This window comes from Xenopus tropicalis, chromosome 1, assembly GCF_000004195.4.
Source record: "Xenopus tropicalis strain Nigerian chromosome 1, UCB_Xtro_10.0, whole genome shotgun sequence".
In the NCBI taxonomy this organism is placed as follows: Eukaryota; Metazoa; Chordata; class Amphibia; order Anura; family Pipidae; genus Xenopus; species Xenopus tropicalis.
The window spans coordinates 50,298,711-50,324,028 of NC_030677.2; the positions used below are offsets into that span (position 1 = coordinate 50,298,711).

Here is a 25,318-nt window from a genome sequence, read left to right on the forward strand (position 1 = left end):
CAGGGTTTCTTGAGAGCTGAGGTGGCAGTCTCTTTCCCCTGGCTGAGACACAGTTCTTCCCTATCTGGTTTCAGCTGCATTCTGTTCATGTCATTACTAACAATCGCAGTCTGTTCTTTCTCATGCTCCCTGCTTTGCCACTCTCACTAAGGAAAGGCCTGCCGTATTAATGTCTAGTTTTTTCTTGAAAGGATATTCTCATCACTCTGTACTTCCCAAGATGTGGAATAATTTTAAATAAATAATAAACTGCTGTCAGCTTCCTATCTGAAAAATGAATAATCCATAAAGGAGGTGCTTGACAGTTCAAAAACAAGTTAATCTATTTCTGCACAATGTGGCTTTCTTACAGATGCACTTTTCTTCTTTGGGGCATTTGCTGAGAATCTGGAGTGAAAAAATGCCCTTGTCTACTAGTGCTTATTTACATTCCCTGTGTGCTTAAGCATATAAATTTTTCTTATCAACATAAATTAAGAAATTAAGTCAAAAGGACCCGATTACAAAGAGGGTGCAAGGTGCAAAAAACAGGTGCAACTTGTGCCCCTCATCATATAAAGCAACACATGTTGGATGCCCCTTGAGTGTCATTAACAAATTGCTCACTAGGATTGTCACTGGAGTGTTGTGCTATGAGCCAAGGTGCAATTGCCAACCAATGTGCTTCAGATCAGTTACAAATGTTCCTTTGCTGTCTTCAATGGTACTCATTTGTATATGAAAATCATGACTTTTCACACAAAAGAAACATTGTTCGCGCTGCATGTGTTTTTCGTTAATGATTTTTCTTACATTTCGCCAAATGTCTTTATGTCGCAGACAATTAAGCAAACTGACATGTTTACAAATAAAACAACTTATTGGAGGGTTGCCAGCCTTGATACAGTATGTAACCTGTTTGGGCTGTGCCACATAAATTTACGGCTATTAAATATAACGCCACAGACTTTAATATCCATCCTACGGCCTCCAGTAAAATTAAGTTAATGACTATGACCATGAATGAACTGCTAAAAGAATTCATATAGCGTGTAATACAGACAATGCTATTTCATGTAGCAGTGTGACATTGTACAGGGGGGAGAAAGGGGAGCCAAAGTGCCTAGAAACTGCCCTGAAACAATCAGATATTACGCCATTAGGAAATTCAATAGCTTTATATGCAGCAAGCGTTGGAACAAAGGCTGAAAGCGGATGATAAAAGCAGTTGTCAAACTGTGCAAAACAAGTTAATTCCTCAAGAAATATAATTCTGTTCTTCCTCAGCCCTATTGTTGGCTTGAATACAGCAGCTAAAGTGGTTCTAATTATAGCAGCTGAACTTTATACAGGTAGGAACAAATTCCAAAATAAAAAAAAAACTCCCTTCACCAGATATTACTATGGTTTGAGAAGGCTTTCTTGTAATGTAAAAACCTTTAATGCATGAAGGCCTGGTTTTGATTAAGATGTTTCATTCCCAGACAATTTGATGCCAAATTATGGTGGAATGTGCCCACAGAATTCTGCTTTTCTTACTGTGTAAGTTGCCAAAACCTAGAGAAAAGCTAAGAGGTGCCCTACAGTCATGTATACAGCACAAAAGATCTGCCCAAACCATTCTGTTAGACAAACATTCTGTGGGTTGTAAGACTGTGGGTAGGAATCCTGTAACAGAGTAAAATTTTCTACTTAACCCAGACCCTTTAGATGTGTTCCATACGTGATCCATGAAGAATATCAGTCAAATAATTTACATTTTTGTGGGTTTTGTCTGCCATAGTCAAAGAGTTCAGAATATATTGCTATGGAGCCAAACATGGTGCTTATCTTTTTTTCATCTCATATGTATTGCTGGAATGTTGTATTGATTTTCTAACTTTCATTGGTTCTGAAACCAACTGTTACTGAAGCAGAAAGTAAAAACTTAAATTATCCATATCCCAAACCTCTTCTCTTTTAACTCTAAAATGCACTCATGATGCCAAGCATTCCCTTAAATGCCCTGTGTCGGGTCACGATGCTGTGACTAGAGCCATTTTTCTTCTTATTTCTTCTCAATAAGCAGCTGCAGTTTAGTATTAGAAGATAATTTGAATAGAAAAAAATTCTGTTTGATATCAAAACATTAATGAATGATGACGAAATTGTAGAGCTCTCAGAAGTCAAAAGTTTAGTAATTTCAGTTGAAAAAAAGCATGTATCAAATGTCTTTTTGCAGCCAGTCCTTTCTACAGCATACACAGAAGATTAATTTTCCTTGTAATATATATCCCCTCACACAACAAACCAAAATTCTGATGAATATTGCTATTGTATTACAGGCTATCTGGCTTTGTGAGTTAAAGGACCAGTACCACGAAAAAAACATTGATAATACTTTATTTATACCTAATTTTTATATCTGATTATTCAGCAACCACAATTAATCTAATTGAAATGTCCTGATTTATATGAGAAAAGTTTTCAGTCTGCACTCTGCAGTCATGTAGAGAGCCATGAATGGCTGTAAGAGTATTTCACACAGCTTATTTGTTCTTGCTGTGTAAACATGAGATTTTAAGCCTATTCAGCTTGAACGGCCACCCTCATGGCTACACAGCACCTTATTTATATAAACTATAATGGAGTACCTGTGTAGATAACAGTACTTTATATTAAAATGTACATGAAACAATTTCATTTGTTGCTGTTACCATACTTCCCAAAATTTGAAACCCAGAAAGGAGGGACATAGTTAAGCATGTTTACAATTGTTTGTAAAGTTTTGACCATGCTCACCTTTTAGCCAACCTTCCCAAATAAAATAATTAAACAATAAAAACCATAAAAAGCCCAAACATTTCAGTAAGTTTAAGGTAGAAATGGCCAATGAGTGCTCCATTAACTCCACACATGTTAGAAAAGATAACTACATAAATGGACAGATTGGAAGCATTACCTCACCTACACTTGCACAAGCAGAATAACACAAACTTTTCCGTGTGCTCCCGTGCTGCTTGTCTCTCACTGCCTCCTTTTGCCCATGCCCATCCTTGATTTTGCCCCTGAAACTTCAGGCAACTCCTGAAAACAAAGTGCCACATATGTTTTCCTACTACTCTGCTACTTTTTTTGCTGGTGGGAAAGCATTCTGGGGATATTTGTCACCCATCGTAGCCCTGATTTAACCACAGATGACAAATCTCCCCATGTGCCTTAAGCCTAAAGCTGCCTTTCCCTAAGGACTCCATGGCCAGAGATGGGGCCAATCAGGGCCTGTATTCTTTTCCTGCACAATAACCTTAAAAAGTGACCCAAAACAATAACGCATTAAACAATCAAACAGCCTGAAGTTGATTTTCTTTTTCAAACTGTTAGCATGTATCTGATCTGTTTGCTTGTCTTCGATGAACATACAGATCATATTTTTAACAGCAGACTTTATTACTGCATAGACATGCTGAAGTAGCGTGGGGCCAAACCTCAGGTATTTTGACATTAGCCTGTTTCATCCTTTAGCTATTCTGTAAATCTTTAAAGCAGTTTACTTAATGGAAACTAACATAAAAGAAGTTTTTTTAGGCTGAAAAAAGCCAGTGTTGCCTGCACATGGCCAATAAGAGCTAAGATTGTAAGCTCTTGTAACCCTGTAACCTTTATTTGTAAAATTATTATAAGGTCTCAGCTTGTTATAAATCATTGTAAATCACTTGCAGACACTATATAATTAATGATGACACTGATGTCCTGAAACACATCTTTACTTTTGCATGAAATGGATTAAAGAATAAAGAGTGACTAGCAAAGGTACAGACTACCAAATTGGACTTGGGCCCTCATTAACTAACTGGAATTACAGCAAGTAATGAGTCATCATATTATTTATAACTTGGGCTCTATGGATGGCAGTTTTGCATTTTAAACAGCTGCCAACTCTGGACAGACTTGCGGTTTTGGGCTGGCTAACCAAGAGTACTTAAAAAAAGCAGACATCAATAGCATGATAGCATGACTTTTAATAACCTCTAAGGATGCAATTTCACAGGAATCTGCTGTTAAATGCAGAATAAATTGCAGTACTGCATCCCATGTCAAAATACAAGTAGATAAGACACTTTCAACTAATAAACCCGGCATTATGGTTTGTTTAAGGGCTCTGGCACACAAAGAAGATTAATCGCCCGCAACAAATCTCCCTTGTTGTGGGCGACTAATCTCCCCGATATGACATCCCACCGGCGAAAATGTAAATCGCTGGTGGGATGGCATAGGCGGCGGCGTGATCGCCGAAGTTGCCATTTACATTTTCGCCAGTGGGATGTCATACCGGGGAGATTAGACGCCCGCAACAAGGTAGATTTGTCACAGGCAACTAATCTCCCTCATGTGCCAGAGCCCTAACAGTACCAGGAGATAAGGTGGCTATAGTCAAAATGTAAAGATTAGGTGGCTATAACTGAAATGTAAAAAGGAGCTATTTCCTCTTTAGGGCCGTGACAGACGGGGAGATTAGTCATCGCGCGACAAAATACCTTGTTGCGGTCGTCTAATCTCCCTGAAATGCCATCCCACCGGCGAGAATGTAAATCGCCAGTGGGATGACATACGCAGGGCCGCGATTTGCCCAAGCCGTGGAAGTTGTCTTGAGAGGAAACTTCGGCAACTTCGACAAATCGCGGCGTTGCCGGTGGGATGGCATTTCGGGGAGATTAGTTGCCCATGACTGAGATTGATCTATACTGCACATGCGCTCTTCATTTGCATATCGATGATCTAATTGGCTGACACAATTCAGCCAATCAGATCAATGAAGGGCTGGGCACAGTAATGATCGGTGCCTGCTCCTCCCTGCTATACACTGAAGATACTTTATGCAGCTCTACCAGTGCAGGTAAATATATAAAAAACTATCTATTTTTTTTTAATTAAACCAAATTGCAAATATCATGTAAATGACTATCTCTACTTATTTTTTAAACAGTGTATTAAAAATAAACCACCCCTTTAAGACAACTCACTGTAAATTATAAAGTATTTTATATATGGGCTGCTTCATGTGATATAGTATACAGACACCTGCAATGTTCAGGGATATTGTTTCTCTTTAAGACCATGCTTATAATGATGCAAAATAGATAAAAGAATAAGGGTGAAGACACACAGAGCTACTAGTAGCAGCTTCTTTGTGGCTACTAAAATAGACAATGCTGATCATTTACTGATAACCGTGTGTTTTAGCAGAGGCAATTCTCAGTATTGTCTATGGCATGGTATTTTTTGGAGTTTAGTAGCCTGTAAAAAAGTAGCTGCTACTAGTAGCTCAGTGTGTCTTCCCCCTAAGGGTTGGTGCAAATGCAGCAGTGAGACCAGCATTTAAACACTGTGACAGTGCTGAGCCCTGTTAATTTAGAAAGTAGGAATACAACCTCCAATAATTTATGAACATCTTCTTTTGTTATCCTTTATTTTATTTCTCATAACCATGTATAAGAAAAAATAAGGGTCCCCATTAGATTCACCTTAGAAACCTTCTGTTGTAAAAAACAGATGTTTAGAGAAAATGTGCGGATGTGCCGGTATAAAAATAAATTCAGTTCCTAACAGAAATGCTCATAGAATAAGGAAACTTTGCTAAATAAACTATTAAGAATTTATGTTTTGTACTTCAGTCACATAAATATGCTTCTCTACACACAAAGGATATTAACAGGCTATTTGGATTTCACTTTGCTTTATTTAAACAGTTTATGCTGTAAGTCTGTTACTGGTCTATGACTGGATGTCACCATAAAGTTGAAGTAAGTCACTATAGCAACGATCTGTGTTATCTAACTATCAGGAGCAAAGCTGTGTAAACTATTTCTTCGTATTTACTGGTGACGCAATGCTCCTCCAGTCACCTGATGTTCCTCTGCCACAGACAAAACCAATGCTTCTCATAAATAATATTATACAAGTGCTATGTTTGTGTGGGGGGGCCTGTCCTTCCTTTGTTTCAAATTACAGCATTTCGTGTCCAATGTGGACAGTGCCAAGGATCCCCAACTGCACAGGTGGGCATTTTACAAAGGGTAAGAAAGGGTAACACTTTATGGGAAGGGTCACGGTTTGCGGGTGACCAGATCGGAGGGCTCGCAGTTCTTAAATCTAGAATACTGGAATATATCGAGCATCGGCAGCAGATGGACGACAAAGAATATCTCATACTATGTTAATTTCAATGCAATAAATTATTGTGTTATTCTTTGTGCACATCCATGTTATCCAGTCTTTGGATAAAGTTCCTTCTAAGAGCAACCATGCTTCTCCCAGCTTATATGAATGCCAGTATTCATTACAGAGAATTTACTGAAAAATAGAACTGTAAAGCACCGCCAGTCTATCAATAGCCAATATTAGATTGAATTATTCCACCTAGTATGGTTAAGCATTTCTATATTTAATTCAGCAGTTTGTTAGTTGAAAGAAACCGGCTGCTCAAGGTATGTAATCATTTCTCTGGACGAGTTGAAATATAGCTTATATGTTGTTACGCTAGTTTGTTGTACATTTATACCTCAGACCCAGCATTCATTCCAGGCAGTATGTTGCCCCAATATCTAGCCTTGTGGCCTTCAGCCTTCTCAAGGACATAGACAGGGTCATTTGTGTGACACTAATTACTTTATTAAAACCCAGAAACCACATTTTGGCACACTTGCTTTATATTGCTGTTTCTTCACAGCCTCGAAGTAGGATCAATTAGTAAATATGGAGCGGGAAGTCACAGGTTGATCTCTTGATCGTCAATGATAGTTTCTATTGAAATATGGGTCCTTTTTTCAACTTCTTGGTTTATTTTAGGAGGAAAGCAATAATCTGCTGGACCTAAGCCAGGTTCAGCCTTTTTCTCCTCTTCTTGGTTTATTTTAAGAGGAAAGCAATAATCTGCTGGACCCGAGCCAAGTAAAGGGGTTTATATCCCCCAAAGAGATCATAAACTTTAGGGTCATAAATGCAAAGTATAACAATTAGTGGGCAGACAGCCAGATCTTCAAGAGTAATAAGAAAATGTTTCACTTTTTTGTTTCAGAAACAAGGTCTCTGCAATTCAGCAAAGCCAAGTTTCAGGATGCATAATGTTGCATGATTGAGTGTTCTGAACGAATATTTTGATAGAGCAATTTATATTTCTCACATAATAAAGAGCTCTTCCTAGCCATAAATTCCACTTGATTAATCACGGGGAGGCTTTACATTGCATTTGGCACTAGCTGTAATTAGGTTGCTTTGCGGCCGACAAAATAGCATCATTAGAATTAGTTTATTTATGTGTAAGCAAATTAGTATTGCCACTTTGGAAATGAAGATCATAAGCCAACTGAAAGGATTGTGGTCAGTGATGGATTCCATTAAGAACAGCTAATTAAACAGAATCCCAGATGGGGGTTACATTAGTACTGTTTGGTGAACACATCACAACAAACATGGCAGTAAATTAAGTAGTTATTTAATATGTCCAAGGCCTTATTTTAAGCAAAACGTAAACTTGAAAAAAAGGCCTGATGAGGACAATACTTTGACTGTGAACTCTCTCCTACCTCAGACACACATACCTCTACCATTAATCAAAGACAACCTACCTCCAAATACACACTCTATCTGCCTTTCATGTCTTCACTGCTGGGTCATGTATGGACCGCTGTAATGCTTATCACGTCAACATACATAGAAAGACTCCCTGGAGTTGTCCCAAATTTGGTGGGGGTGACCAGTGAGTCAAAGCCCCCAGGTAGAGCAGAAGGGATGATGGGAGAAGGAACACACAACACTAAGGAAAACTGAGGGGTATATTTACCATGCTGTGTAAAAAGTGGAGTAAAACATTATCAGTAATGTTGCTCATAGCAGCCAATTAGATGCTTTGCTTTGGTTTTCTAAATCTAATTGCTGATTGGTTGCCATGGGCAACATCACCAGTAATACATACAAGGCTGTTCTAACATCTGTACCCCAGGAAATTCTGAACTCTCATGCAACTCTAACAAGTAACACCTGTCTCTATGAGTTGCATGATACTTTGGTAATCCTATCAAAGTAAATCCACAGCCTTCACACCTCTCTGAAGAGTTACAAAGTGCCACTGTGATTGGATTAGTGGAAGAGTTCATATGCTGAGGACTTCCCATACCAGTTGAACTGAAGAAGCTGCTCAGATGAGTAGTGAAACGCTTACTTAGCAAGTCCAGTTGCTCTAGATATACTTATACTAGATATTACCGGTAATACTTCACTCCACTTTTTACACAGCATGATGAATATACCCTTAAAGGAACAGTAACACCAAAAAATGAAAGTGTATATTACAATACAAATGTATATTACAATATAATGTACTGTTGCCCTGCACTGGTACAACTGGTGTGTTTGCCTCAAAGGGAGAAAAGGCATAGGTTACCATTGTATTCTACAGTGCTAATCTGTTATCTGCTATGTAACCTGTGCCCTTTCTCCTTTATTCTAGCTTGAATGGCTTTCCCCATGGCTATATAGCAATTTATTTATATAAACTATAGTAGTGTTCCTGAAGCAAATACACAACTTTTCCAAGTGCAGAGCATCTATACATTATGATATAAAACAATTTAAAACATTTTTATGTTACAGTTCCTTTATGGATTCTGACTTGTGTTAGAGGGTAATTGAAGACAATGGTTTGTGTCTTGGAACTATAAGGCGAGGACACATATGAAGATTAGTCACTGTGACTTTTTAAAAAGTAGTGGTGACTAATTGCCCCATGTGTCTTCACCCTAATAGTTCTCCATATCACTTATTATAGCCTGCCTTCTAACTCTACATTGGCCCTACATATGCCATTGACTTAACTATTTAATCACTTGGGTATGATGATTTACTATAAATACAGACAGCTAAATAACATGGGGACACGTGTTTAGAATGCAAGATAAGCAATTACATGGATCTAAGAGATGCTTTACCACTGCTGCTTCTGACTGGCTGGTGATGTCCTTTCCCACACAATGAAAAGATTTTTAGTCCAGATTTGATAAGCTTCCATGCTGGTTTTTCAGAATGTAAGCACTAGGGCTTCATGTATACTGTGATATTTGACTGTAGTCAGTGTTCTTCATAACAGAGACTTTTTATAACATTTATCAGTTGCTCATCTACAGATTTTAATTCAATAATGCCCAAACACTTTCAATGAACTTTATATATTTTTGGTAAATTTTGAATAAATCTGCCTTAATATATTGCTAAAGTTATTGCCAAAGTTTATTACTGGACAATCTAGCCCTCTATATGTAAGGCCAAATGGGCCACAGTTTGTTTTTTTAGTCAGGTCAAAGGGTCTCATCAGCCTGTCTGGACAGCTGTAAGAGTGCCAAGCAAACTGTATGAAGCCTGCCCAAGACAGGAAAAAAGGTTTAGTCAGTGTTAAATGCTGCCAGAAAGGGTGCAAGATGTGAGAACACATCTTTGTATTAGTGTTACACCCTTAACAATTGAACAAAGGGGGGTGGGGGGGTAATCAAAAGCAAAACCCTAGTTCAGCAATTATATCAGATAAAACACCATCCGAAAGCCATTCCGACATTTTCAGGCAGGAAATTTGTGAAAATGAACACCCAGCCCTGCATATTTGGCCATAATTGACAGAATACTTCCAGTGCAGATTAAGGAAATAAGCACAGCATTGTTTTGGCAACTGGATTCGGTGTCTGCCAAGCAATGATTACAGGAAAGAAAAATGAAAAACATTTATTATGCTTATTGGAAGTGTAAGAATGTGCAGCTGAATAGAAGAGAATGTTTCATTTGAAAGCAAAAAATATGCTCATTATTGTTGTGTCTTTCATTAAAGAGATACTGACACCAGAAATTAAACCCTTTTTACAGCTGCTATAACATTGAATTTGAATGCTCTTTATAATTTTGCCATTAAATGTATTTGCCTAATGCTTTTTTATTACCTATATGATCCCCTAAGTTCCTCTATGAGGGGGCGGCCATATTTGTGCAGCAGAAGTCCGTTAGCATTAGAAGCTACAACTGACAGGCTGAGAAGGGACAGTCAGGTTGGCAAAACAGTCAGTTTTGGGAACCTCAAGTAACAATTACGTACAAAAGCAGCCCTAGCAGCGAAAAATGATCAACATGACCTACAGGGAACTTTTTACATACATTAATATTTTGAAGAGTAGTGTTTTTAGTGTCAGTATCACTAGGTATTAGGTACAAAATAGTATGCCACAGATAATGATTTTTTGCAATGTTTTCTATTTTTTATTTTACTCTGTTAAATAAAATTATTTTACATAAAATCCTTACTTCTTAGGGCTCTGGCACACGGGGAGATTAGTCGCCCGCGGCAAAACTCCCTGTTCGCGGGCGACTAATCTCCCCAAGTTGCCTACCCCTGCCATCCCACCGTCGAACATGTAAGTCGCCGGCGGGATGGCAGACGCCATATTTGTAAAAAATGTTTGGAATCATGTATGATTTTCGTTCCACTTCTCACATGTACACCACTTTGTATTGGTCTTTCACGTGGAATTCCAATAAAATTGATTCATGTTTGTGGCTGTAATGTGACAAAATGTGGAAAAGTTCAAGGGGGCCGAATACTTTTGCAAGCCACTGTAATTCACATTTTTCAAAATGATTTCCTTTTTCTCTGTAATAATAAAACAGTACCTTGTACTTGATCCCAACTATGATATAATGAATCCTTATTGGGGCCAAAACAATCCTATTGGGTTTCATTAATGTTTAAATAATTTTTTTAGTAGACTTACAGAAAGACCCCTTATCCAGAAAACCCCAGGTCCCAAGCATTCTGGATAACGGGTCCCATACCTGTACATATGGGAGTGTTTTCTAGGTCTTTGGGAGAGGGACAAAACACTTGAAATCACCCACATTCAAAGTGAATAAAAATCACCACCAGGTACTGTCAAGTGACAGATGCGTATAACTCGAAAATGCAGCCCTGCAAATATGGCAAGGGTTGGATTATGGTTGTTATATGTGTATTTAAAATACAGTTTATTATATATACAGTACAGTTTAGCATGCACAGAAACTCAACGAGTTAAGTCTGCCCCACCGCTTGATTAAGCAGAAGGCACAACCTTGACTGGTGTAGACCTGGTCAACGGACTTGTGATATCCTTATATAAGGGCTCTGGCACACGGGGAGATTAGTCGCCCGCGGCAAAACTCCCTGTTCGCGGGCGACTAATCTCCCCGAGTTGCCTTCCCCCTGCCATCCCACCGGCGAACATGTAAGTCGCCGGCGGGATGGCAGACGCGGCGGCGCGATTTCGCGCATATCGCCGAAAAAGACTCGCAAGTCTTTTTTGGTGATTTCCCAAAATCGCCCGGCGCGTCGGGGAGATTAGTCGCCCACGAACAGGGAGTTTTGCCGCGGGCGACTAATCTCCCCGTGTGCCAGAGCCCTTAAGGGATTACTGCAGATACAGTATCTTAAATCTTATTTCCCATCTAAGGCTCACAAGCAAATATAAAAGAATACATCTTTTAGCTGTACAAAACAAACTGTGAAAAAAAGAAAACAAAGTGGCTAAATGTTGCACAATTCTAAGGTCTCTGTTTCAGGCTGATATTTAACAAAATGATGTAGTGGACTTGTATATGTACTATAAGCTATACATATGTATTATTATTTGTCCATTGCAAACAAAGGAAAACTATCACAGTGCAATGAATTTTAAGCTAGTTTCAAGCATAAAACATGTGCAACTCCTAATATCTGAAAGTCTGCTCTGCCACCTTCAGGCAATGTTTCTCAAGCTTCATATATATATATATATATATAGAGAGAGAGAGAGAGAGAGAGAGAGAAGAGAGAGAGAGAGAAGAGAGAGAGGAAGGGGGGGGGGCAGGGAGAGAGAGGTAAATGTAATTGTAAACATATTAGTTATTAGTCACCAAGAAGTTCCATGACTCCTTGGTAGATCTGTATTTACTTCTTCCAGGCAATGTAAGGGGCTTCATTATTTATAGCTCAATTTGAAGCTCTCTATTTATTATAAAAAATAATATTTCCTGAACATACTGATAAGATTTGGCTATGGAGATTCTTTACTTAGTCTCTACATACATACACATACTTCTGCAGTAAAAGTTCCAAGAAACTGTGTTGACCTGGAATTAAACTATAGATGTTGTCGCCCTGGCCATAATGAAAGGGAAAACCCGCTAGTGTTTAGGAAAAACGAAATCCAAATATTTTCCCCACCCCTATTCTTGCTCAATAAACCTCGCCAGCTCTGCCTCTTGGTGATTTTATAAGGTAATTAAACAATATTAAGGTGTTTTCCCTTTACAGTACTTATTGCTGCCATAGACCGTATCCTCTTATGTTCTATGGTAATTCTCCAACTCCAACAGCATCAACCACTATTTTCCATTCCCTGAAGGGCTTGCGCTCAATCATGTCTGGATAACTAAGCGATGCCTTGCTGTTTAATAAATCCATCATAAGAGCAGCAATGCCATGTTCCTTTCAGAGACAAGGAGTTATAAGATGTTGTTGAAGGCAACAGAATAAAGAGTTGTTTAAAAGCAACTGGGATTTCTCAAGACGACACATTATGCATTAACATAAACAAGGATATTCTCTGGTAAATTCTCAATACAAGTTTATTTAAATGCCACTATTTCTTCCATTTTTGGTATTGTTGAAAAATGTCTACAGTTAAAAGGCCCAGGAGTACACTATGTCTGAGCTAACTATACTGTGCATCAAAAATGAACAATCTGCCTTAAACCAGGGAGAGTGCAACGTTAATCAGAACCAGTCGGCAACAACCAGCATAACTATAACAGAATGGGTATTTCTTTCAGATATTCCTTTCTAAAACAAAAAGGGAAAACATTTGATTGGTTCTGAAAGATTGATGTTAATTAAACAACAGAATGAGATGGAAAACAGATGTTGGGGAAGAAATGCTAAACAGATTATAGTGGCAGGCAGCTTCCTTGTTCCTGACTTTTCTGACTTGCTGAAAGACTGTGTTGCATTGAATTAAATAGGCTGTAATTTAACTCAGCTGAAAAACCTTTATTTTCTTGAAACACTATGTATAGGGTATTCAGGACTGTTTTTTACATATTGGGGTAAAGGGCAAGCAGGATTAGATTGATAAATAGAGCAATTTGTAAACTGCGTAATAGGTTCCGGCAAGACACTGGAGTGTGCGATAACTGGTAGATTCTGAAAATACCTGAGTAGGGCATATAGCAATAGTATTATCCTCTGGGAAAAGGCTAATACTGTGGGTTAGCAGGTATAGTAGTGAGAGATGGTGCCTGTAGTAGCAGTGGGATAATAGCCTCTGGGAAGGGACTGTGGCTGTGGGATAGCAGGTATAGTAGGGAGAGATGGTGCCTATAGTAGCAGTGGGGGGATAATAGCCTCTGGGAAGGGACTTTGGCTGTGGGATAGCAGGTATAGTAGGGAGAGATGGTGCCTATAGTAGCAGTGGGATAATAGCCTCTGGGAAGGGTCTGTGGCTGTGGGATAGCAGGTATAGTAGGGAGAGATGGTGCCTATAGTAGCAGTGGGATAAAAGCCTTTTGGGAAGGGTCTGTGGCTGTGGGATAGCAGATATAGTAGGGAGAGATGGTGCCTATAGTACCAGTGGGGATAATAGCCTCTGGCAAGGGACTGTGGCTGTGGGATAGCAGGTATAGTAGGGAGAGATGGTGCCTATAGTAGCAGTGAGGGGGATAATAGCCTCTGGGAAGGGACTGTGGCTGTGGGATAGCAGGTATAGTAGGGGGAGATGGTGCCTATAGTAGCAGTGGGGATAATAGCCTCTGGGAAGGGACTGTGGCTGTGGGATAGCAGGTATAGTAGGGAGAGATGGTGCCTATAGTAGCAGTGGGATAATAGCTGCTGGGAAGGGACTGTGGCTGTGGGATAGCAGGTATAGTAGGGAGAGATGGTGCCTATAGTAGCAGTGGGGGGATAATAGCTGCTGGGAAGGGACAGTGGCTGTGGGATAGCAGGTATAGTAGCAGGCCCGGATTTGTGGCGAGGCCACAAAGGCCCGGGCCTAGGGCGGCAAACATTTAGGGGCGGCATGCCGCACCGAAGTTCTGCTCCCATACGGAGCAGCGGGGACCTCTCCCCGCTGCTCCGTATGTGTTCATATCGGCGCCCGCAAAAATGCGCATGCGTGCGCTGGGGGGGGGTGAGTTGCGCATGCGTGCTCTGGGCGAGTTGCGCATGTGCGGGGGGCGGCTGAGTTGGGTGGCCTCCGGGCGCTCGGATTTTAAATCCGGCGCTGTATAGTAGGGAGAGATGGTGCCTATAGTAGCAGTGGGAGGGATAATAGCCGCTGGGAAGGGACTGTGGCTGTGGGATAGCAGGTATAGTAGGGAGAGATGGTGCCTATAGTAGCAGTGGGATAATAGCCTCTCAAAAGATGGTACATGGCAGGCACCTTACATTAAGTTAAAAAAAAAACAGCACATTGTGGGCAACATGGTAATACAGCCCTGATCATGGCTGACAAGCTAGGCTGACAGATTAATTTTTATAACCATGGAGTACTCAAGATGTCTCCTATACTTGATGTTATTTTGCATTATTTAAATATGATCTGCCCTGCAAATGTGGGGAATGTCAAATTACTGGATAAGTAAATAGAACAAAAACATCACTGAGATAATTTTTTTAAAAAAATGTGTGTTTTTTAAACTCTATGTAATGCTCTGTATCACACATACGGTATTAAATCTAGGTACTGACAACATTGAGACCTGATTTATAACCTAATTAAAAGGTTTTAAAGAATTTAAAAGAATTTATATTTTCCAAAAAAAGACTGCAGAAAATATTATAAGGTTCTGTGAGGTATGAAATAATATGTGTATGAGAACTAGGAAAATAAAGATGACCGGATTTCAGAAATATGTATTCCATACTGTAATACTGTTTCAGTGCTTCCCCGCAGGACATATTTTCACAGATGTCCCGTATTAAGCACAAAGTACAAACACCCACATGTGTTTTAAAATATGCATTTGCTTTAATACATTGCAAAACATAAAAAAGACTTTTAATAGTTCATGATTTCAAGGGGAAGCAATTCACAAAGCACAATGCTGTTTGCCTAAAAGTAAATTCCACCAGACACTGTCAGGCAATCTACTGCACTTCCACCTATTGGTGTCTGTAAGTTACGCTCCTATTTAGACTGTAAGCTCTACGAGGCTGGGACTGCTATCTTGTCTCTCTGATTCTTAACTTATTGCAACTGTAAACACACAATTCATAAAAACCAGGGGATTTTCATTGTTTTTAGGCAACAGTAAACTATTTGAGACTGGCACAAAAATGTTTGCTAATGCGTAATTATTTTCTGAAAGAACACTCCTGAGGGCTTTGTTTAGAGGTATAGGTAGGACTTCGCTAAGCAACAGAACTAACAACCCTGCAGGCCAGGAGCCATATTTTTTCTTGAGGATTGTAGAGTTTAATTACGGGATTCTGGCAGTTTTGGCACTAGCGCAACATGTCTGAAACCAATGGTTATCCACAACTGACATGGATTAATCCAGTATCTTTGTTGACCCCCCTTCTATTTTTTTTTGGGGGGGGGGGGGGGTGATGTTTATGTTACACTGAGTAACGTAACTAAGCAGTATGATTATATTAGGGGTATCATAAATTTTCCTTCAAAATGTTTTTAATTTAAAGCCCAACATAATTATAACTTTGTCTCCACAGATACATTTCCACAGTTCTGATTCTAATTATTTCTCTCTATGGGGTTGGTTCAGAAACATCCTATTTAAATTTAACAAACTACAAAACAACATTTATATTCAACACTCAGCATGGGTAGGGTTTCTGGGGTTGTTGACTGTAGTTTCTTTAATTCCCTGGATAATATTTTATTTGTTTATCCATGAAACGTGCTAATTTTAAAGTATTCAAAGGAAGCTTACTACGTTTACTTAGCAAAAAACATTCGCCAGAATCCTTGTTGCCCAGGGAATACTCAAAACAACCCCTTCCCACTCTGTTTTGAGGGTAACAAATATGTATGTGGACAAGAGGGGGCAGAAAGGGTTATCCTAGTTTTCTCTTAAAGACTACTAAAACTGGATTTAATATTTTATTGTAATTTTGGATTTCTCTAATTAACCAAATAAAAAAGCAAATGTATTTGTGTTCTCACTTTGCTGTGTATGCCAGCTTCTGAAAAGGTGTTCCTGTCTTAACATGCACTTGTAGTCTTGACATTTTCTTATAGTTTTCTAATCATCACCTCCCGCAGGCACCATTCAAGAAGCCAAAAGGAGCATAAACTAGTGGCTTGTATGCATCACAGTATTGAGGGCATGGCCATACGAGTGGGGTAATAAATTAAATTCTCTGTAGAATAGTTTTCTTCTTAGCCAGCACAGAGATATGCTATTAAAGTGTAGCAGCCAGTTGCGGGAAATAAATGTGAAAACCGTAACTTTTTCATATTGTCATAGCCAAAGTCAAAAATCCTGAAAACCTCTTTTTTTGCCGTCAAAAAACCCAAACCGAAAAACTCAAGCAATAGTAAATGACCCCTTAAAAGTGCCACAGAATATACATATAGGGGGCAAGAAGTATTGTTAGGTGTGTGTTCTTATATTCAGCACCCAGTTTACGCAGTTTGCTATTTACGCATGTGACTCTGCCAGCTGTGCCAGAATTGGCAAAATCTGTGGTAGGAAATTCAGTGCAAAATGTATCTTGTACATGAAGATTTAAAGCCATTTCAAAGTGTTTTTTATTTTTATGGTGTACTTTTTATTTCTAAATTACACTGTTTAAATAGCCAGTAATTCCCTCTACGATTCAAAATTTTATTCTTGAACCAACAAATATATATTTTTTGTTGTAATACTGGTGTGTAAGCAGTGCATTGTGCTTGAGTCTGAGCTTTCAGAAGAAGTCAGAGCTACACATTAGAACTGCTTTCAAGTACCAATGATTTCTCCTACTCCCATGTAATTGGGGGAGTCCCAAGCCGGACTTGGATTTCTTACTACTGAGTGCTATTCCGATATCTACCAGTTAGCAATACAGGTGTCAGGTAGCTGCTATCTACTGGGAGCTGCTATCTTGCTACCTTCCCATTGTTAGTCTGATCGGCTGCTGTGGGGGGAAAGGGAGGGGATATTATTCCAACTTGCAGCGCAGCAGTAAAGTGCACAGGTCACATGACTGTGGCACCCTGGGAAATTGAGAATAGGGCTAGCTCCATGTGAAATCTTAAACATTTATAAAAATGGTCTTACATACACCCTTGTGTGTGTGATTTGTGTGTCTTACTGAAAGACTGAATAACAGGCCAATCAGTGTTTGGCTGAAAGACAACTTTGTCCTGGACATTTAGTAAATATATTGAGAGTGCTCCTTTTTTCTTTTTGTTGTTCCTTTTTCTATTTCCTAACCACTTCGTAACATAAGCACATTTTTGTATAAAAACATCAGGATTTGTATTTATATAACAAAAAGCCAAGTCTGTGATGATATATTCCAAACATTGAAATCTGATGTAGTATTGGCATCAGTTTGGGCTTGGCATTCAATTGTGTGGTTTAGAGTTAAGACAGTTGGATAATTCCATGGCCTTTTAATGTACAATTTCTGATTTATTTTCTAGTTTGAGTAATGTCTGTGTTTTAGAAGAAATATTCAGCTTTCTATCCTGCTGGATATTTTAGCTAAGTGATAAGTGTTCCTCATTTCGTTACTATTTTAAACCACATTGTTTATTACAACGCTAATTATTTACAGCCTACAAATAGAAAAACTAGTGTAACTGAGGTACTTGATCTTATTAAGATGATTACAATTATAATACAAAAGAAATAGCTCTTTAAGAATGTAACATTTATCAAAGCTACATAAAAGAGGGGCTATAGCAGTAATACAACAAATGATGTAATATGCTCAGTAGCATGTAATGTAGAAAGGACCTGCATTTGCTGTAGCAACTATGGGTACTGAAAGAGTGTACACTGAACACAGTCTGATAATGTTGCCTGCTGGGCATGCACTGCGTGTGTGTGAGACTCACAGCCTTCAACATTCTCCTGCCAAGTCAGGCATGGCTTACAGTACATGGTACATGGAATTTTTAGCAATTATTTTCTTTTGTGTCCACTTACAACTGTGCTATGAGACAAACCTGCAAGATGTATGGCATAGGTCAAAATGTTATACTGTTAAACACCCCTTGAGTCAATGCCATGTGTATTAATTTATTTAATGTACACTTTCACATTTCTAAGACCTAAATGTATTGAACAAAGTTTATAGTCCATTGGATTTAGCCAGCTAAAATGTAAAGGCACAGTTTAGACAGCTCGTGTGGAACTCTTATTCTTGCCAGACAAACTGCATTGTTGTTAATGAGTGGGTCACTCCTGTGAGTGCAATCCCTAAAACTGCAATGTGCAAACACAGTTTTTCAAGTTCGCACCACACATAGTGATACAAGCAGCATCAGACTGGGAAGCCAGGGGCCCACAGAAAACCTTAGCTCATGGGCCAACTTTCCAAGCTATTTTCCTCCTCTCCTCAATCAACCTCCGTATTCTCCTAGTCTGTTTTTTTACATACTATAATCTATTCTTCCATCTATTTAGCCTCTTGGTTTTCATATAGAAACAGGAAATGACCATGAAATAGGCCAAGAAGGAGGGCCCCGGGAGTTTTCCTGGTGTCCCAGTGAGCCAGTCTGACACTGGATACAATTTGTACATGTACATAGACATTTTGGGGGTTCCTGCACAATCTTTTTCTTAGAGATCAACACAGGATCAGAGTCTGTTGCTGAAAAGCCCAGATACCTCCTCTTGCACTTACAAGAAATAATTAGCCAATAAAGGAATCAGCAAAACAACAGGATCATACCATTTAAACAGGATCAATATTAAGTATGTGATCAACTGCATACAATCGGATCATCTGATTCTCTTGTTGAATACCTGGACTTATGGGATTTGGCCCCTGCCTGGCAAGCTGAAGAGCCTTTTATGTACTGCATGTTGTACTGCCCATCTCCTTGTGCAGAAAGTATTGCCATCCCCCTCATTGAGTCTGATATATACCACTGTAAGAAGAAATTACAAGTAGGAATTAAAAAAACTAAATTGGACTTACAGTTTTGGCTTTGCAGGCACTGGGGGTGGTTCCTTGACTGGCGAAAATGTGCACGGAGAAGTGACAGATATATATTTGCTGTCCACATTATTGCTGTCACCATTAACTCCATTATTAGCATGTAAGCCATTGCTATTGTTTTCCACTGGATAGAACTGGAAGTGACTTTTTTCCATGTTGGCTTCTGAGTCTGTTTGGCTGGTCTGAAAGCACTCAGAATTCTTCTTGGATGACATTTCAAGACAACTACTGTTAGGAACTGCAGAAAGTGGCGACGGCTTCTGGGAATCGTAACCACTAATTTCTTCGCTTGACACATTATTTCTAGTGTGCGTATTGTTTGCTAAGGAAAAAGACCACAGGAAACCACAATAAGAAAAAATTATACATATTTTTATTTGGAATAATCAGTTATATTATTCACATAGGTCAGTGCTGTCCAACTTCTACGGTGCCGAGGGCCGGAATTTCTCTAGCATACATGGTGGAGGGCCGCTAATGGAAGCCAGTTTTGACCACTCCCCTTTTTGAAACCACACCCACTTCAAACCACACCTATTTTATCACAATGGTGATAGCACAGCAAAATCCCAAATGCTTGGTCCTTACTGTGGGGATATCAACCATCATTCATATGTGAAAGAATTATGTAATACTAAGATATACCCTTAAATTCCATATGCCTCCTCCCCTGTGGATAGCAGAGCAACCCCCAGTACATAATTACACACCTTAGGGACCATTTAATGGTTATTTCCAACTGCTAACAAACTACCACAAACCCCTGCCAGGTTCACCTCCCACAAGCAGCATAGGGCAAGCAGAGTATGGCACACACAGGCAGCACTCTGCCTGTCCTATGCTGTCTGTGTGTGCCATACTCTGCCTGTCCTACCCTGCCTGTGCGTGCCATACTCTGCCTTCCCTATGCTGCCTGTGTGTGCCATACTCTGCCTTCCCTATGTTGCCTCTGTGTGCCATACTCTGCCTGCCCTACCCTGCCTGTGTGTGCCATACTCTGCCTGCCCTACCCTTCCTGTGTGTGCCATACCCTCCCTGACCTATGCTGCCTGTGTGTGCCATACTCTGCCTACAGTACCTATGTCTCAGGTGTGAAGAAGTAAACAATGGGAGTGATTACAGTCTGAGCCTGAGGTGTGAACACTGCAGGGGGTGAACAATGCAGGTATTAAAAGGTGTGAAAAACACAGGGAATTACATTTTTAAACAATACAGAGGGATTACAGCCTGAATCTGAGGTGAGAACCATGCAGGGGGCCAGTTAATCTCAGTACTGATACCATTTAATGCTTACTCAAAGGTAAGCCATCAAAGCAGCCAGACAGGTGGGGGGCCACACAGAGGGGGGTTGCGGGTCGCATGCGGCCCGCGGGCCGCCAGTTGGACAGCACTGACATAGGTGATAAACAACACACAACTACACACTGACAGGACAGCTTTTATGTGCCACATTTAAAAGCACTCATTGCCTTCTGCAGTGGGTTTCATACATATGGAACAGGCATTGTCTTTCTTTAAGTGGCCAGCAAAATATAAAGGCTGTGTGCAGAGTAAATCCAAAACTCAAAACTGTGAGCTGCCTTAGTGTAAATAGGCCATACACATCCATGTTCTACAGTAAAATGTTTACTAAAATGTTCTTTTTCTTTTAATTAGAAAACTATTGCATTGTTTAATTATAAAACTATGTTGCATTGATATAATCATATGAATGTATTGCCACACAAACCTTTAGCTTGTCCTCAAACACTAGATAAATAGTTTTCCTAGGCAAAGTAAATTACCCTTTGAAAAAAACCCCTAAAGTGAAATGACTAGCAAATAAAATGATGCTAAATCCTGCTGACAATATCATTATTCCAAGGCTCATGTGGGGCTTGGTTTGATAGCACACCAATAGATTCGATAAAAGCTAAGGACAAATTCATAAAAATCATCTGTAAAATGTCATCAGATTTACAAAAGTGGAGACAAATGTTTGTGAATAAGTTGGCACACCTTGTGTCTCAACCCTTTCTCCTTGTAGATTGTAAGCTCTTTTGGGCAGGACTCTCTTCACCTCTTGTATCGATTACTGATTGCTTTATATGTTACTCTGTATGTCCAATGTATGTAACCCACTTATTGTACAGCGCTGCGGAATATGTTGGCGCTTTATAAATAAATGTTAATGTAATGTAAAAAAATCTGACAAATCTCCACTTTTATTTTGTCTCAATATCACCACTTTCGTTAATCCCCCCTCCAATTTTAGTAAAACTAAAACGGTCCGAAGGCGTCCGAATGCGTTTTTTTCGTAATGATCGGTATTTTGCGATTTTTTTTCGTAAATTGTCGCAACTTTTTCGTAGCCGTTACGACTGTTTCGCAAATTGTCATGACTTTTTCGTAGCGTTACGACTTGCGCAGATTGTCGCGACTTTTTCGTAGCCTTCACGCCGAGTACGAAAGTTTCGGATTCATTCAAGCTTCAGTATCGTGACTTTTCTTGGGCCAGGTTGAAGTTTTGAAGTTTTGCCCGCCGTTTACGAGTGCTCAATACGAAAAAGTCGCAACAATATATGAGCAAATCGTAACGGCTACGAAAAAGTTGCAACTTTTTGCGCAACGTAACGTAACGGCGACGAAAAATTTCCAATCCGAATCTTTCCCATTTGGATTCGAATGTAACTATTATAGCGAGAATTTTTATTTCCCCTATTATTTTAGTGGGTTAGAAAGATCACTATTTTAGCCACCAGATATCTGCCCTCTGTCTGGAAAAGCCATTATCATGGGCCTCTCTCCATTATTAAAGATCTCCATTAGTATCATCTCTGACCATCCATCAAACACCAGAATCACTACAAATGAAAGATGTGCATGGCTATGGGTATACAAATAAATGATGATGGTGATGATCATGATGAAGTGCTAACACTATGGAGATATGGAAAATATATCAACCTTCTCAGCACAGAAAGCAAATGAAAACAGTCAGCCTTTGGGGCTGATTTACTAAGACACGAATTCGAATCCGAATTGGAAAAATTCGGATTGGAAAACGAACATTTTGCGACTTTTTCATATTTTTTGCGATTTTTTCGGCGCCTTTACGACTTTTCGGAAATTGTCGCGACTTTTTCGTTACCAATACGATTTTCGCGAAAAAACGCGAGTTTTTCATAGCCATTACGATTCACTCGTATCTTGTGGCGACTTTTTCGTATTGAGCGCTCGTAAGCGGCGGCCGAAACTTTCAGACTTAGCATGATTTTGGAAGCCTCCCATAGGACTCAATAGCACCCTGCAGCTCCAACCTGGCCCAAGAAAAGTCTCCCATAGGGCTCAATGGCACTCTGCAGCTCCAACCAGGCCCAAGGAAAGTCTCCCATAGGGCTCAATGGCACTCTGCAGCTCCAACCCGGCCCAAGGAAAGTCTCCCATAGGGCTCAATGGCACTCTGCAGCTCCAACCCGGCCCAAGGAAAGTCTCCCATAGGGCTCAATGGCACTCTGCAGCTCCAACCCGGCCCACGGAAAGTCTCCCATAGGGCTCAATGGCACTCTGCAGCTCCAACCTGGCCCAAGGAAAGTCACCCATAGGGCTCAATGGCACTCTGCAGCTCCAACCTGGCCCAAGAAAAGTCACCATACTGAAGCTTGAATGAATCCGAATGCTACGAAAAAATCGCAACATTTTGCGCAACTTTCGGAATGGCTACGGAAAAGGCACAACTTTTCGCGCAAGTTTTAATGCTACGAAAAAATCGCCAGATTTTGCGCAACATTCGGATAGCAACGAAAAAGTCGCGATAATTTTCCGAAAAAATCGCCAAATACCGATCATTACGAAAAAAACGCAATCGGACGCATTCGGCCGGTTCGTGAGTAAGTAAATTGGCCCCTTAGTGTTAAGCATATAATAAATGTTAAAAAGTATTATACATATATAAACTATCAGTTTCCAAAAGATCATGAATGACAGATAATTCTTTTAAAGGAATTTATTGGTATAGCCCAGCACTAGGGCTCCTGTTCTATGGATATTGACATTAACCTTTTACATTACATTATCATAATGTCCACATATATAAAACCAAAATAAATTTTATTTATAAACGGCTATATATATTCTTTTAAGTACATAAAGAAACTTGTCAGGAGGTTTTAACTTATAGAGCTTTGCAAAATGAGTTCCCTGACCAAAGCCCTCTGCTTGCTCATGCACAAACATTTTCAGCTATAGACTGAAGTTTTTGCAGAATTATATAAATACAAATATATATACTGTATATATACATACATACTTTATAATATTAATGAAAACATTCACAAATGAAGATGTGAAAGACAGAAAACTGACAATTTTAGACTGTGCTATATGCATTCAAATGGGGGAGCCTGAATATTGAAGTATGAATAAAACCCACAGATCAGAATTAAATTCCCACCACCCTCTGGTACATAAGTTGAGGGTTATAAGAACCCAACACCATTAGGCTAAAACTTTGACAACCAATGGAGAGTCTAAACACAATGAGTACAAGCAGCTCAAAGGAGCTTTAAAAACGTATGGGTGCCCAGACTGGCTCTTTGTCAAAACAGCACACCTGTAGTAGCCTAGTCATTGTAAATGATGAAGTGGGGAATGGTCTGGGGCTTATGCACAGGGGCCACACGTAGAAAGTGGTAAGAATCATGATTACTGTAGCATTGATACTTTGTTACAGTTAATTATTCACTACTAGTTCCTAGCTACACAAGAAACACATTTACAAACTACATTTAAGGGCGAGGGCACTCGGTGTGTATACCCACTTCTCTCAGCCCTGCATTTTTCAGCCAGGCTAAGAGATCCGCTTGAATACACTCCTCTGTGTGCCTGCATTAAAGTACAGCACACTGTCCAAGTGCGGGCATACAGAGGAGCGGATCGGAGGTTGGCCTGTAAAACATCCGCTTTCATGTTTTTCAGGCCAAAATCTGATCCAAGAAACATCTGCTTCTCTCAGCTTGACTGAAAAACCCATGGCTAAGAGAAACGGATACACGCACCGTGTCCCTTTGCCCTAAAGTTTTGAGCATCCAACTGTTTGACATTTACTTTGGGATTGGATTACACATCTGTGAATTTCAGATAACACCTACCTGAATCATTTTTATGGAACTACTGTGCTTGGATGATGGTTACTGTATTATTCTTAGGGGTTTAAATGATGGGCAAGTCCCTACCACTCAGTTGAACTGATGAAGCTGTTCAGATTAGTGGTGAAACATTTTCAAGATTATTCAGAAATTCAAGTAGCTTTAAACTTATTTCTACACAAGTTTTATTTTGACCCAACTACAGTCTAGACAATGGATGAGAAGGATCTCATATGAGATCACAATGAAACCTTATCTTTGTTTAGTTTGAAAATAAATTATTTTTTTAAATTTGTTTTCAGTTACTTTAGTACCCGGGTGAATATTAAACAAAAGAATCATGATGAACTGAGCAGTAACACGCAATGCATTAACAAATAATGTTCAAAGTATCACACTTAATGGGGTAAATCACAGTGGGACAGCTGACCTACCAGAGAGGACTGTTAGCTGAGCACTGCAAGAAACCGATCCATAATCATTTCTTGCTGTACAAGTGAAAATGCCCGCATCTTCTGGAAAAGTCTCAGCTATGACAAGGGTACAGATCTCCTCTGAAAAAGACAAGGTGGGAGTCAGAAGAAGCCACAGCACACAAAATTACTGTAGTAGTACAATGAATGTTGAGCTCTACGGGGCAGGGACCTCCATCCTCTTGTGTCTTTGACTCTTATCTTATTGCAACTGTATCTTGTATTTGTGTTTATTGTAATACTCTGTATTTATTGTAATACTTTGTATTTATCTATTATTATCTTACTACCCCGTTTGTAGTAATGTATTCTACTGTAAGCCTAGGTCAATCAAAGATGTCTGATGAAGCCAGGAGAAACACAAATATGTACTTTAAAATCACAGATGTCTAACCTGTAACCCTCCAGCGGCTGCTGTGCTGCAACCCCACTTTCTCCCAAACAGCCTTCAGGTTATAGCAGTTGTAGTGCAACAACAGGTTATTGGGGTTATGTAATTAAAGGCCCTAAGTTTGCCCAGGTGCAGTAACCCATAGCAACCA

General features: G+C 39.6%; 1 protein-coding gene across 3 annotated transcripts in view; it reads right to left on the reverse strand.

The window, feature by feature from the left end:
* Positions 1-25,318, reverse strand: part of palld (palladin, cytoskeletal associated protein) — a 189,606-nt gene that overhangs the window by 68,944 nt on the left and 95,344 nt on the right. For all 3 annotated transcript variants that reach the window (XM_018095837.2, XM_018095839.2, XM_031895456.1), the window contains 2 exons: positions 24,738-24,857; positions 19,157-19,499 (listed from right to left, as the gene is read on the reverse strand). In XM_018095837.2, coding sequence (XP_017951326.2) covers positions 19,157-19,499; positions 24,738-24,857 — 463 coding nt within the window. The remainder of the gene's footprint in view (positions 1-19,156; positions 19,500-24,737; positions 24,858-25,318) is intronic.